Raw genomic sequence first — 15467 nt, forward strand, 5'->3', positions numbered from 1 at the left:
AGCTGTTTACCCTCTCAATCCCAGATCCATTGACGTCTCCATTCCTCCTGTAATCCACAACCAGCTCCTTTGTTTTTGCGACACTGAGGGAGAGGTTGTTTTCTTCACACCACTGTGTCAGAGGGATGACTTCTTCTCTGTCGGCCACCTCGTTATTGTTTGAGATAAGGCCAATCAATGTAGTGTCGTTGGCAAATTTAATTAGCAGATCTGAAAGCTTTCTGGAAGAACCAGAGTGAAGATGTTTGTGTTCAGCAAATTCTCCCTATTGTACATTCCCTCTATTAAACAAAACATCATATTATCCATAGATTTAACCTAAAAATTAAATACCGTTTTGCCTTTTGTTGTCAGTTTTAGTTTATTAAAGTGATTTGTTTGTTTTGGTAGATTTACCAAATGCTATTCTTGAAAATTTTATCTATTCATGCAGAAAGAGATAATGAACCCAATATTGGTGAATATTTAGAATTTGAGAAGAGGCCTTCATTGACGATGTAATACTTGAAGCTGCATTGCTTTCAGGATGCTGTCTAACTAGTGAAGTAAGAGAACATATAGAACATAGAAAACCTAAGCACAATACAGGCCCTTCGGCCCACAAAGCTGTGCCGAACATGTCTTCTCAAAGTTCAAAAACCCTTTGAAGTACATTTATTATCAAAAATGTATACATTATACAACTTTGAGATTCGTCTCCTAACAGGCAGCCATGAAACAAAGAAACCCAAAAGAACCCAGTAAAAAATAAGAATGTTGAACACCCCATGTGCAGAGAAAAAAAACAAATCATGCAAACAATAAACGCAAGCAAGTAGTGTTCTGAACTGATGTCTACAAAGAGGGTCTATCCACAGACCCTGAGTTCAGCACAGAGGGGAACAGTGCTGAACTGAATATCCCGTTTCAGTCTGCTACAGCTGAGAACCACAACTACATCCAAGGTCTGTACAGTTAGTATCATTTTAATACCATTAAAAAAAAACCTGTTTCTACTTAAAATCAATGGAACTTAAACAGGCTCTGGTTGTGGTACTGTAAAAGACTCAGGAAGAGAAGTTGCCAGTCTAGTTGAAAAGTTCATCTCAGGAAGTGTAGATTTCGACTCTTGCTGGCAAACATACAGTCTCTGGGAAATAAAATTGAAGATCTCAGAGCTAGAGTGCTGCTCCAGAGGGACATTAGGATCAGTTGTGCTTTTTGTTCCATGGAATCTTGGTTAACTGCTTCAATCCCAGATGCAGCAATTCAGATTGATAGTTTCGCAATACACTGCCAAGATAGGACTGCTGAGTCTTTTAAAGACAGAGGAGGTCACGTATGCATCATAATCAACTCTTTGTGGTGCATAAATGTGGCAGTTCTGTCCCAGTCCTGTTCACCTGACTTGGAACATCTCAAGATTAGATGTTGTCCATTTTATCTGCCGCAAGAGACTTCAGCGATTATTTTGGTAGCAGTGTACATTCCACCTTAGACCAGTGTCAAACAGGCTCTAGATAAACTAACCGACATAATAAGCAGACATGAAACAGCACCTCCTGATGTCTTCCCCATCATTTTGGGGGATTTTAGCCAGGCCAGCTTGAAAAAGTCTCTAAATAATTATTATCAACAGATCACTTGTAGTACCAGAAGAACCAACACACTAGATCACTGTTTCACCAGCATCAAGAGTGCTTACCGTGCTATCCTTCTCCCACACTTTGTAAAGTCTAATCACCTGACTGTACTTCTACTCCCTGAGTACAGGCAGAGACTGAAGACTGCAGCACCAGTAGTGAGGACCAAGAAGGTATGGACTAGGGAAGCACAGGAGTGCTTACAGGACTGCTTTGAATCGGTGGACTAGTCTATATTCAGGGATTCATCTTCAAGTATGAATGAGGACGCCACTGTTGTCACTGACTTAATTAAAACCTGTGTGGATGAGTGTGTATCTATGAAAACATGCTCTATGTACTCATATCAAAAGCCGTGGATGTGCCAGAAGGTTCATAGTCTTCTGAGGGCTAGATTGTGGCATTCAAGTCTGGAAACCCAGGTGTAAAAAAGGAAAATGGATGACTCATGGAGGGCTATTTCAAGAGCTAACAAACGATTTTGAATGAGGCAATATCCGAGGCAAAATCAGATGTACGTCAATTCTGGCAGAGCTTGCAGGCCATTATTTTCTACAAAGTGAAATCTAACACCCCCAGACAAGCTCAATGCCTTTAATGCTTGCTTTGAAAGGGAGAATAAAACTACAGCTATGCAGATCCCTGCAACACCCAGTGACCTTGTGATCTCTGTCTCAGAGGCCGACGTCAGGCTGTCTTTCAAGAGGGTGAACCCTTGCAAGGCAACAGGCCCCAATGGGCTCTGAAAACCTGTGCCAACCAACTGTTTGGTTCAATTTCTCATTGCTACAGTGGAAGTTCCCACCTGCTTCAAAAGGGTAACAACTATATCAGAGCCCAAGAAGAGCAGGGTGGGCTGCCTTAATGTGTATTGTCCAGTAGCGCTTGCAACTACAGTGATCAGGTGCTTTGAGAAGTTGGTTATGGCTAGAATTAACTCCTGTTTCAGCAAGGAACTTGGGGGAAGAAAGCCAGACTTTTAACACCGTAAATCAGTGAGTTGTTTTATTATATCTTCCCTCTGGCTGTGAAAGGGGACACCTCTTTCTCCCTTTATTAAGGGAAGAGAGAGCCTTTGTTGGGTGATCGATTAGTTTTTGCTGTATCGCAGATCATGGTCTTTCTTGGGGTCTTGCTATTGTACGCTTGGTGGGTGGAGGGTGCTGATGCTCTTTTGCGAAAGTTGGTGCAAGTGGGGGAGGGCTGTTGCTTTGTTGCTGCTTGTGTGTGGGCAGGCTTTGCAGTTCTAATGTTTTTACTGTCATTCATTCTTTGGGGCGTTCCTCTGTTTTTGTGGATGTTTGCAAAGAAAAAGAAATTCAGGATGCGTATTGTATACATTTCTCTGGTATTAAATGGAACAATTGAACGAGAGAGAGAGATTGCCAAGTACACAGCCTTCGACAGCTGATCTGCTGTTCCCGATATTCCGTTCATTCGGCGGCACTGGGTCAGAATCAGTCAGTCTCCAGTGTCATGAAACAGAGCTCCACTTGTCTTCTAGGGGATAGTGATAAGTGGCTGGTCATGAGCCCGCAGGAGTGGGTCCCACTACCACAAAGAACCAAAGTCTGAGTGTAACTTCAGGTCAGGGTATTCAACAGAACCCCATCCACCTTAAAGGGAAAAGGAGAGACTTCAAAAGTAGAAATTAAGCAGTTTTCAAAGATGAATGTGAAGGAGTCGCAATTTAGCACCATCATGACTTCACCTCCACCTATACCTGCTGTAATTCAGTTTTTTTCCTGTATTATTATGTATTGCATTGAACTGCTGCTGCAAAGTCAACAAATTTCACAACATATTCCGGTGATATTAAACCTGATTCTGAACAGGCCCGACCCTTTCCTTGGGCCCCGACGCCCTGACATTTTCAACCTGGCCTGTCGGTTTCGCTTAAATCAGGTACAGTCATCGGGTTCTGTCACCTTGATATGCTCTGGGGCCTGGACCCTGCCGCCTCGATTACGTCCATATCCAACCATTCCGATTCCACACAGCACTTCAGTTGATCGAACCTTGGGTCTTCCTCTCTTTCAGTGACAGGCCCACTGCCTCGCTTCACTTCGTTTCGAATTGTCTCCAAGTCCAAAGGGAAGTTACAGACTTTTACTTGCAATGGTTGTTTGCCAGAAGGAGAGTGATCAACAAAGTATTTAGTTGTTTCCCCTGTTTCATTGGCCACAAGCCAGAAGTCACTGAGATTCAGCAGCACCATCTTTGCTGGAATGCCATTCTCTTCTCTTCCCATTGCTGCACTCTTTCCTCTGGTGTTGCTCAGAGTCTACCTTTGAGCACTTTTTTTCCAATTGCAACCATTTGTTAATGCCCTCCAGAAACAAAAGATTTCACATGTATTTTGATGATATCATTTCCATCTAATTACCATTCTTATGTCTAAGTGGTCAAACTGCTTGCCTGACATATGTTACCAGAAGTGCAGATGTGTTTTATTCTGGACAACTTTGTCTCCAATCACTTAACATCATCAAGACCAAGGAATTGGGTGTGGACATCAGGAAAGAGAAGTTGGGAAGTCCTGACGAAGGGTCTCGGCCTGAAACGTCGACTGCGCCTCTTCCTATAGATGCTGCTTGGCCTGCTGCGTTCACCAGCAACTTTGATGTATGTTGCTTGGGAAAACACACATCAGTCCCCATTGAGGGGCTAGAGATGAAAATGGTGGCATCTTCAATTTCCTGGTCAAAATCCTCAGAGGATCTACCATTACATTGATGCAATCATGAAGGAGGCATGCCAGCAGCTATACTTCATTTAGGAGTTTGAGGAGAATTGGACACCAAAGATGATCAAATTTCTATCGATGCACAGTGTAGAATATTCTGACTGGTTACATCACAGCCTGATATGGAGGTTCCAATGCACAGGATGGAATGAAGCTGCAGAGGGTTGTAAACTCAGTCCGTTCTATCACCAGCCCAGCCCTCCCCACCATCAGGAACATTTTCAAAAGGAGTTGTCTCATGAAGGCGACATCCATCTTTAAAGACCCTCACTATCTGGGATATGTAGTTTTCCCATCGCTACTAGGAGCCTTAAGACCCACATTTAACATTTTAGGAGCAGTTTCTTCCCCTCTGCAATCAGATTTCTGAACAGTCTATGAATCCATGAACACTACCTTGCAATTCCTCTTTCACACAATTTATTTACATTGGGTTCCAGTTAATACAGCGAGACCAGTGTGTTTTGGCCCAATTAGGCAGCTGCCCCAATTTAGTGAAGTTTCATAGAAATAGTGAAATTGATATAAAAAAGACAAACTACAATTTAACTAAGGAACAAATTGAACAAAATGTATTTAAATGAGATACTAAAAAAATTGGAGCACTTCCAAAACAAGTATGGGACTATAAAACTGTATTAGTTCCCAATAGTTATCGACAGAGGAATTAATTTGGTGTATGCTGATGTGTTCTTTTGATTGACTGTAAATGAACAAAATCAGCACAAACACCCTGGTGCACTGTCTTCAAACAATGCTTTCACCAATTGCATCCTCCAAATTTTCACTTTAATTGGAACATTCAAGATGATCGTCGATACCCTCCAATTCTCTCTAATTCCTGCCTTAGTGAAGTAGTGAAATTGTTTCATTTTCACTCCTGGCCATTTCTAGCATCTCCAAGCCTAAATGCTTGAAACTGCAGTGAGCAGAACAGTTCTGAATTGCCTTACTGTTTATTACTTGCTAACTATCAGTGACAAAAAACGTTTTTTAACACAAACACATACAACTGATGCCATTTTAAAAACTGCTCACTCTGAGCGTAGTGTAGTGTCTAATGGCCACACAAGTACAGATGACTGATGCTAGTTAGGAACTGTTCAGCGACAGTCTCATGTCCCAACTTATGGGCATAGTGTCCCAAATAAATGAAGGGAATCCTGGCTATTTTCTTGATTTTATTTTGTTCATTCAGAGTTGTCCTAAATAAGTGGCTGCCTTGATTAACCAGAATCCACTGTAAACTGCCTACCCCCATCAACCTGCACCAGGACCATAGCGTAGCCCTCCATACCTATTCAAACTTCACTTAAATGTTGAAATTGAGCTTACATGTACCACTTCTGCTGGCAGATCATTCCACACTCTCATGGCCCTCTGAGTGAAGAAGTTTCCCCTCATGTATCCCTGAAACTTTTCACCTTTCACCCTTAATCCATGACCTCTAGTTGTAGTCCCATCCAACCTCAGTGGAAAAAGCCTGCTTCCATTTATTCTATCTATACTTCTCATAATTTTTGTATACCTCTATCAAATCTCCTCTCTGTTATCTCCACCGACATATATCAGCGATAATAATTTTGATTCTGAGGAATATTTAGATTAGATTATTAGATTTCATACTTACACATCCAAAATGTTGCCCAACCCCATCCCAGTTGATTCAATACCATATCCCTTTCTCTTCCTTGATCTCTCTAAATTTTATCATTGTACAGATGATCTGTATTCTCCATTTGTAAATTAAAACTCTGCCGAATGTCTAAAAGAATTTTACCCTTCGTCTCTTCGCTTGCTGATTTACAATAACTTCTGAAAGAGGAACATTTTGGATTCTATAATTTTTATCTTTATTTTCTCAGTTCTGCGGTAAGCTCATATTTCTCCATTTCTGTCATCTCTTCTAGGCTTAGATTCTGGCACAACACTGATTTTGATTAGATTAGATTCAGATTATGAGAACACTCAGTCCTCTTTTATTGTCATTTAGAAATGCATACATGCATTAAGAAACGATACAATGTTTCTCCGGAGTGATATCACAGAAAATAGGACAAACCAAAGACTTACACTGACAGAACCACATAATTATAACATATAGTTACAGCAGTGCAAAACAATGCCATAATTTGATGAAGAACAGACCATGGGCATGGTAAATAAAGTCTCAAGGGTCACCGAGTCGATCGACTCCCGAGTCCCCGATAGCGGCGGTAAAAGGGAGAAACTTCCTGCCCTAAACCTCCAGGCACCGTCAACTTGCCAATGCCTTGGAAGCAGCTGAACACAGCCGATACTGAGTCCATCTGTCCGAAAACTTCGAGCCTCCGACCAGCCCCTCCGATACAGCCTCCCGAGCACCATCCTCTGTCGAACGCCTTCGACTTCGCCCTGGCCACTGCAACAAGCAAAGCCAAGGATTTCGGGGCCTACTGCTCGAGAGATTCTGGTTACCACACAGTAGCAACGGCAGCAAAGCGGGCATTTCAGAAGTTTTCCAGATGTTCCTCCTTATTCTCACGTCTGTCTCCATCAAATCAGGATTGTGCATGGTCCCCTACTTGACAGATAACAGATATTCATCACCAGAAAGGCCGCGTGTGCTCCCATCGTGCCGCCATCTTCTCCTCCAGAATATTGTTCTGTATATTTCAATGCAAGTGTCACAGAAAATGCGGATGTTAGCGCTGAAGATGAGGTAGCTGGTTTACAAACAGAGGCAAAGTACAGTCAACAGGATGAGTTGCAACGTAAAAGGTGGACAAAATTGAAAAGGGTGAATACAGGACTGAAGGTGTTAGATTTGAATGCGTGCAGTATACGGAATAAGATAGATGAACATGTAGCACAGTTACAGATTGGCAGGTATGACGTTGTAGGCATCACTGAATCATGGCTGAAAGAAGATTATAGGTGGGAACTTAATGTCCAAGAATACACATTGTATCAAAAGGACAGGCAGGAAGGCAGAGGGGCAGTTTTGACCTGTTGGTAAAAAAAAAATGAAATTAAATCATTAGAAAGGGGAGACAGAGGGTCAAAAGGTGTTGATTCTTTGTGGATAGAGCTAAGGAACTGCAAGGTTTAAAAAGACCCTGAAGGGAGTTGTATACAGATCATCAAACAGTAGTAAGGATGTGGTTTACAGTTTACAATGGGAGGTAGAAAATGCATGCCCAAAGGGCAATTTTACAATAGTCATGGAGGAATTTCAATATGTGGGTAGATTGGGAAAGTCAGGTTGGTGCCGGATTCCAGGAGGGGGTATTTTGTAGTGTCTTTGAGATGGCTTCTTAGAGCAATTCATGGTTGAGCCCACGAGAGGATCAGCTTTTCTGGATTGGGCATTGTGCAATGAACCAGAATTGATCAGAGAGCTAAATGTAAAACAACCCTGAGGGACAAGTGCTCATAATATGATTGACTTCACCCTGAAATTTGAGAAGGGGAAGCTAAAGTCAGATGTATCAGCATTACAGTGCAGTAAATGGAATTACAGAGGCATGAGAGAGGACTTGGCCAGAATTGATCGGAAAAGAACACTGGCAGGGATGACAGCAGAGCAGCAATGGCTGGAATGTCTGAAAGCAATCTATACATCCCAAAGAGGAAGAAATATTCTATAGGCAAAATGACACAGCCGTGGCCAACGAAAGAAGTAAAAGTCAACATGTGTAACTAGGGGCCATGCACAATCCTGATTTGATGGAGACAGCCGTGAGAAGCACAGAGGAACATCTGGAGTAACTTCTGAAATGCCTGCTTCGCTGCTGCTGCTACTGTGCAATCGAGAATCTCCGGAGACTAAGGCCCCAAATCCTTGGCTTTGTGTATCGCTTGTTGCCGGGGTTGGGGTCGAAGCACTCGGCAGAGATGGTGCTCGGTGCTCAGTGTCGAATAGGTGGTTGGAGGCTCGGAGTTTTTTGGACAGACTCGGAGTCGGACTGTGGTCGGATGCTTCCAGGATGCTGCACCAGCAAGTTGGCGGCGCTGGAGGTTTACTGTCTGTGTGAGATGATGGGACTTTCGAGAGACTCTGAGACTTTTACCGTACCATGGTCTGTTCTTATCAAATTACAGTATTGCTTTGCACTGTTGTAACTATATGTTATAATTATGTGTTTTTTGTTAGTTTTTAAGTCGGTTTGTCATGTGTTTTTCGTGATATCATTCTGGAAAAACATTTTAGCATTTCTTAATGCATGCATTACTGAATGACAATAAAAGGGGACTGCATGTCCTCATAATCATAAAAAACAAACAGAGGACATATAATAGATCAAAAATTAAAGGGAAGTCAGAGGATTGGGAAACTTCTAAAAACCAACAGATGGCAACTAAAAGAGTTATTAAGGGGGTAAAAATGGAATACAAAAGTTAGTTAGCCAATAATATTAAAGAAAATACCAAACAGTTTTTGATACATAAAATGTAAAAGAGAGGCAAGAGTGGGTATCAGACAGCTGGAAAACAATGTTGGAGAGGTAGTAATGGGGGCAAGGAAATGGCAAACAAACTAAGTATTTTGTATCAGTCATCACTCTGGTAGGGTGGAGGAGCAGAGGGATCTGGGGGTACATGTCCACAGACCCCTGAAAGTTGCCTCACAGGTGGATAGGATAGTTAAGAAAGCTTATGGGGTGTTAGCTTTCATAAGTCGAGGGATAGAGTTTAAGAGTCGCGATGTAGTGATGCAGCTCTATAAAACTCTGGTTAGGCAACACTTGGAGTACTGTGTCCATTTCTGGTCGCCTCACTATAGGAAGGATGTGGAAGCATTGGAAAGGGTACAGAGGAGATTTACCAGAATGCTGCCTGGTTTAGAGAGTATGGATTATGATCGGAGATTAAGGGAGCTAGGGCTTTACTCTTTGGAGAGAAGGAGGATGAGAGGAGACATGATAGAGGTGTACAAGATAATAAGAGGAATAGATAGAGTGGATAGCCAGCGCCTCTTCCCCAGGACACCACTGCTCAATACAAGAGGTCATGGCTTTAAGGTAAGGGGTGGGAAGTTCAAGGGGGATATTAGAGGAAGGTTTTTTACTCAGAGAGTGGTTGGTGTGTGGAATGCACTGCCTGAGTCAGTGGTGGAGGCAGAGACACTAGTGAAGTTTAAAAGACTACTAGACAGGTATATGGAGTGGGGGGTTATATGGGAGGCAGAGTTTGAGGGTCGGCACAACATTGTGCATTGAATGGCCTGTACTGTGCTGTACTATTCTATGTTCTATGTTCTAAGACACTAGTGGAAGTTCCAGGTGTTGGGTCATGAAGTGTGTGTAGTTATCATTACTAGAGAGAAGTTTCTTGGGAAACTGAAATGTATGAAGGTAAGTAAGTCACCTGGATCAGATGGTGTATGAAAGAGGTGGTTGAAGAGAATGTGGAGGCATTAGTAATGATCTTTCAAGAATCACTAGATTCTGAAATGGTTCTGGGGGACGGGAAAATGCAAATATCACTCCACTTTTCAAGAAGGGAGGGAGGCAGAATAACGAAAACTATAGGCCTGTAAGTCTGACCTCAGTGGTTGGGAAGATGTTGGAGTTGATTACTAAGGATAAGGACTCAGGGTACTTGCATTAGGGTTAGGGTTAGGGTTGATAAAATAGATAAAATAGGCCCTGGTCAGCATAGTTTCCTCAAGGGAAAATCTTGTCTGACAAGTCTGTTGGAGTTCTTTCAGCCATTAACAAGCAGGATAGACAAAGGAGAATTGGTTGATGTTGTGTACCTGGATTTTCAGAAGGCCTTTGACAAGGTGCCACACTTGAGGCTGCTTACCAAGCTATGAGTCCCTGGTATTACAGGAAAGATTCTAGCATTGGCTGATTGGCAGGAGGCAGAGAGTGATAATAAAGACAGCCTTTTCCGGTTGGCTGCCAGTGACACATGGCGTTCCACAGGGGTCTGTGTTGGAACTAATTCTTCTTGTGTTATCTATCAATGATTTGGATGATGGAATTGATGGCTTTGTTGCAAAGTTTGCAGACAATAAGGAGATGGGTGGAGGGGAGCAGGTAGTTTTGAGGAAGTAGAGAGGCTACTGAAGGACATTGACTGATTAGGAAAATAGGCAAAGAAATGGCAGATGGAATACAGTATCAGGAAATGTATGATCATGCAATTTGGTAGAAGAAATGAAAGGGTTGACTATTTTCTAAATGGAAAGAAAATACAAAAAACTGAGGCACAAAGGGACTTGGGAGTCCTTGTGCAGGATTCCCTAAAGGTTAATTTGTAGTTGAGTCTTTGGTGAGGAAGGCAAATGTGATGTTAGCATTCATTTCAAGAGGACTGGCATATAACATCAAGAATATAAAGCTGAAACTTCATGAAGCACTGGTGAGGCCTCACTTGGAGTAATATGAGCAGTTTTGGGTCCCTTATCTTAGAAAAGATGTGCTGAACCTGGAGAGGGTTCAAAGGAGTTTCAAGAAAATGATTCCAGGATTGAATGGCTTGTCATATGAAGAGTGTTTGATGGCTCTGGGCCTGCATTGAGTAGAATTCAGAAGAATGAGGGATAACCTCATTGAAACCTATGGTATAGTGTAAGGCTTTGATAGAGAATCAGAATCAGGTTTATTATCACCGGCATGTGACATGAAATTTGTTAACTTAGCAGTGGCAGTTCAATGCAACACATAATATAGAAGAGGAAAAAAAAAGTAATAAATAAAATAAAAATAATAATAATAAATAAACAAGTAAATCAATTACAGTGTACATGTATTGAATAGATTTAAAAAAAAACATGCAAAAGTACCCCAGAAATACTGTATATTAAAAAAAGTGAGGTCATGTCAAAAGATTCAATGTCCATTTAGGAATCGGATGGCAGAAGGGAAGAAGCTGTTCCTGAATCGCTGAATGCGTGCCTTCAGGCTTTTGTACCTCCAACCTGATGGTAACAGTGAGAAAAGGGCATGCCCTGATTGCTGGAGGTCCTTAAATGCTGCCTTTCTGAGACACCGCTCCCTGAAGAAGTCCTGGGTACTTTTAGGCTAGTGCACAAGATGGAACTGACTAGATTTACAACCCTCTGCAGCTTCTTTCGGTCCTGCGCAGTAGCACCCTGTCCCCCATACCAGAGAGTGGTGCAGCCTGTCAGAATGCTCTCCATGGTACAACTATAGAAAAAGTTTTTGAGTGTATTTGTTGACTTGCTAAACCTCTTCAAACTCCTAATAAAGTGTAAGGGGTTTCTTCTTTTATGTTACTGAGTATGTTAATCAAAATGGCTTCTCTGTAATGTTAAATGCTGAGCAAGTCTCCAGCAAGCACTTTGTTTGGGTTATAACAGATAGCAGAGTACTATGAACCAATGGGTGTCCATGTTATTCTTTCTCGGGGTGGTATGCTGTCTCATATGGCTGGGAACCAGGGGGTTTTGGTGGGGAGTTGGAGGAGAGACCGTGAGGACGACGGACGTGTGGGAAGACTCAGGTTGATCACTCCGGGTGGTCCCGAGCTGCGAGTCGACAGGGTCAGGGTGGTCCCGAAGAGGTCCCCGAGCTCCAACATGTGCAAGAAGAAATTGAACTTTGATATGTCTGGCGCCTTTTCCATTCCTTTTTTGTATTGAACTTCATAGACTTAGTAATATCTATACAGTGTAACTGGTAAAACGTACCTTGTGTGCTGGCTGCTGATTGATGTTTGAAGCTGAATCCAGTGGCAGTTGTACAGCAACCGACATCGCCAGGAGACAAGGTGAGTGGAGGACGGGGTTTCCCCCAGATAAATACGAGCCAATATAGCTGAGCGTTACAAAAGTATAGCCGCTGTCTTGCCACCTTTATAACTACATTGACATGTTGGGATCAGGTTAGATCCTCAGAGATCTTGACACCCAGGATGTGGAGATGATGCTTCCTGTGGTGGGAGCGTGTAAGACCAGAGGACACATCTGCAGAATAGAGGCATCCTTTTAGAACGGAGAAGAGGAGGAATTTCTTTAGCCAGAGATGGATGAATTGATGAATCAGTGGAATTCTTTGCCACAGGCAGCTGTGGAGGCCATTTCTTTATGTATATTTAATGCAGATGTTGATAGATTCTTAATTGGTCAGGGCATGAAGGGATACCAGGAAAAGGTAGGAGATTGGGGCTGAGTGGAAAATTGAATCAGCCATGATGAAATGGTGGAACAGACTTGATGGGCCAAATGGCCTAATTCTGCTCCTATACCTTATGGCGTTATGGTGTTATATATTGGCAACTATGGCCCCAGGTGTATACTTCGGATTTGCTGCTCCGACTCTCTGCCCTTTTTTAGTTTTAAGATCAAATTAAACCTCCCGTATTTGATTACCATTCAGTCATTACTTCAATGTTATCTTTTGTAACTGAAGTTGATTATGCTTTCCGAAGTGTCTTGAGACAAGTTTGAGCAACATAAATATAACTTATAAGGTACTGCGTAAAGTCAGGTTCTTTTCTTTCCATTGATATATAAACTTCTATTAACTACTAACCAATTGTACAAAATTGTTCTTTTCCTGGCCTGGAATATTTGGTAATGATAGTAATTTATTTATAGATGCAAACAGGAGATATTTCTTTACACAGTGAGTAGGGAATCTGGAATTCTCAGCCCAAAAGGCTGAGAAAGGTCTTCCAATGAATATATTCAAAACATAAATTGATTGATTTTTAAAAAACAGTAAGGCACTCAAGAGATTCACAAGAGACTGCAGGTGTTGAAATCTGAAGTTGAAAACAAACTGCTGGAGAAATTCACAGGTCTGGTAGCATCTGTGAAGGGAAATGGACAGTCAACATTTCAGGTCAAGACCCTTTTTCTGGACGGAAAGATAGGGAGAGACAGCAAGTATAATGAACATTGTGCATCGGACATGACAGCATAGTACAATCTCCTCAGCTCACAATCACCTTAAAATTTTGCCCCCTTTTGTTAGCTTATTGTCACCCGGGAATAAAACCTCTGGCTGTCCATGCAATCTATGCCTTTTATCATCATGCACACCTCTATCAAGACATCTCATCATCCTTTACTGCAAAGAGAAAAGCCCTAGTCTCTCAACTCTTCCTCATCAGTCATGCTCTCTAATCAGGCAGCATCCTAGTAAATCTCCTCTGAACCCTCTTCAAAGCTTCCACGTCACTGCTATAATGAGGCAACCAGAACTGAGCATAATATTCCAAGTGCGGTAAATCAGGCTTTTATAGAGTTGCAACATTACCTCCTGGCGCTTGAACTGGAGGTGAAGTTAAAATGTAGAGAAAAAGATGGGAAATGATGATAGAACCAGTGAGGTTGGGTGTTAGGCAAATGGATGTACAAGTATGGGTGTAGCAACAGAGGCCAGGAGGTGATAGGTGGAGGCACAAATTGCTGCAGATGATGGAAACTGATAGGAAAGGGAGGTGGAGCATGAAAAGGTGGAGTGTGCAGATAGGAACAGTAAAGGGAAGGGATTCAGTGGGAGGATAGTTTCAATAATGAGCAGCCAGAGTGAGTGGAGGAGAGGAAAGAAGCATGATATTTAGGACGCTGAGGGTGAGTGTAGAATAGACTGGAAGGGATGTGCAATCCAGAGAAGTCGTGGATTGAATGGTCCTTGCAGGAATTGCAAAGTGTGGGGAGGGGAAGATGCGGCTGTGATGGGATCACACAGTAGCTGGTGGAGGTATTAAAGAATGCCAAATGCTGATGGAGTGAAGAACGTGCGGTCTAGGTAACAGGGAACTGCGGGCGATATTGTTCAGTGCAGGTGAAAGGTGCTGGGGTAATTATCAGCCAACATCTTGATGAACAACAAAGCAAGCACAAGGAACCACATGCAACACACACGAAGTGGTGGAGGAACTCAGCAGGCCAGCCAGCATCTAGGGAAATGAATAAACAGTCACCATTACCTCTCCATAGATTGCTGCCCGACCTGCTGTGTTTCTCCAACCTTTTGGATGTGTTTCTGGCATCTGCAGAGTCTCTTGTGTTTACAAGGAACCACATGCCTACTTCTGATAACTTTTCTTATGTTTTTATAATGAGTGAAAACAAGTCTGGAAGATAAATAAAATTAAGGATTTTCTTCAAAAAAACGTTAAGCAAATCCGTTGTGTCCTGCTAATTATTTGATTCTGTAAAAACAGAGTGATTAGCTGTTAGATGTTGCAATGGATAACAATTGAGCTTTGGTTTTCTGTAAAAACCTTCCTACAAGCTTGATTATTATTGTTTGTTACAGAGGGAGCTGATGGGAACAGTATCTGCATTGCAAGACCTTATTAACATAACCAGTGAGGTAAAGAAACTCTGTAAACAAGCTGAATTTATTTTTTTTAATCAAGAGGAATGCTTGTCTCCTGATTTTTCTGAGGTGGTGCTTTGAGAGCATTGTATTACAGTAGCAATTGGCTTTCCTTATAGTGATTGATTTGTAGAATATGTTATCAGTCGATTCTTCTAATATTGTTTTCAAAAGCATTTAATGAAAACTCTTCCTTTTCCTGATGCTTGCTAGTGCTGCTCATTTAGTGACTATTGATGAGCAATGGAATCGACCATTGTCAACTGAGCCAAGTGTAGACTGCAGCTGGAGAATCCAGGTTGGAACCAGCATCACTCCTCTCCTAATATGCCAATATCCTTTGTTTTTGTGAGCTGAAATTAGCTTATCATGCTGCAGGGTCTAAACCTATAATTTGGTTCAATCATAGACCAGATCCAATGATAGCATTTATCATCTGAAAAAGCTGTCTTCTAATTCTGCCGTTAATGCTTACTGTGCCCTGTGGTAACTATTAATGATAGATACTTTATCGATCCTAAAGGAAATTACAGTGTCACAGTAGTATTACAAGTGCACAGACATAAATATTAGAAAAGAAGTAAAAAGAGTAAAAAATATAAAATAAGTTACTGCACCATGAACCGTCTAACAGGAATCTAATAGGTAAATCAGAGTAAACTGCTATGCATCACATGGTTCTGCTGCACAGTTTGTCTATTAAATATTATTCCTTTCTGTCATCAATTATTTATAAAAGTAGTCAAAAGTTATTTATCACAAAATAAAAGCATTGAACCCCATGTGTAATACAGGTGAGATTATCTTAAATTG

General features: G+C 41.8%; 1 protein-coding gene across 3 annotated transcripts in view; it reads left to right on the forward strand.

The window, feature by feature from the left end:
- LOC134344346 (polycystin-1-like protein 1) overlaps window positions 1-15467 on the forward strand; it is a 241095-nt gene that overhangs the window by 135613 nt on the left and 90015 nt on the right. For all 3 annotated transcript variants that reach the window (XM_063043975.1, XM_063043977.1, XM_063043976.1), the window contains exon 34: window positions 14592-14648. In XM_063043975.1, the coding sequence (XP_062900045.1) occupies window positions 14592-14648 (57 nt within the window). The remainder of the gene's footprint in view (window positions 1-14591; window positions 14649-15467) is intronic.

Source organism: Mobula hypostoma, chromosome 3 (genome assembly GCF_963921235.1).
Source record: "Mobula hypostoma chromosome 3, sMobHyp1.1, whole genome shotgun sequence".
NCBI classification, from domain to species: Eukaryota; Metazoa; Chordata; class Chondrichthyes; order Myliobatiformes; family Myliobatidae; genus Mobula; species Mobula hypostoma.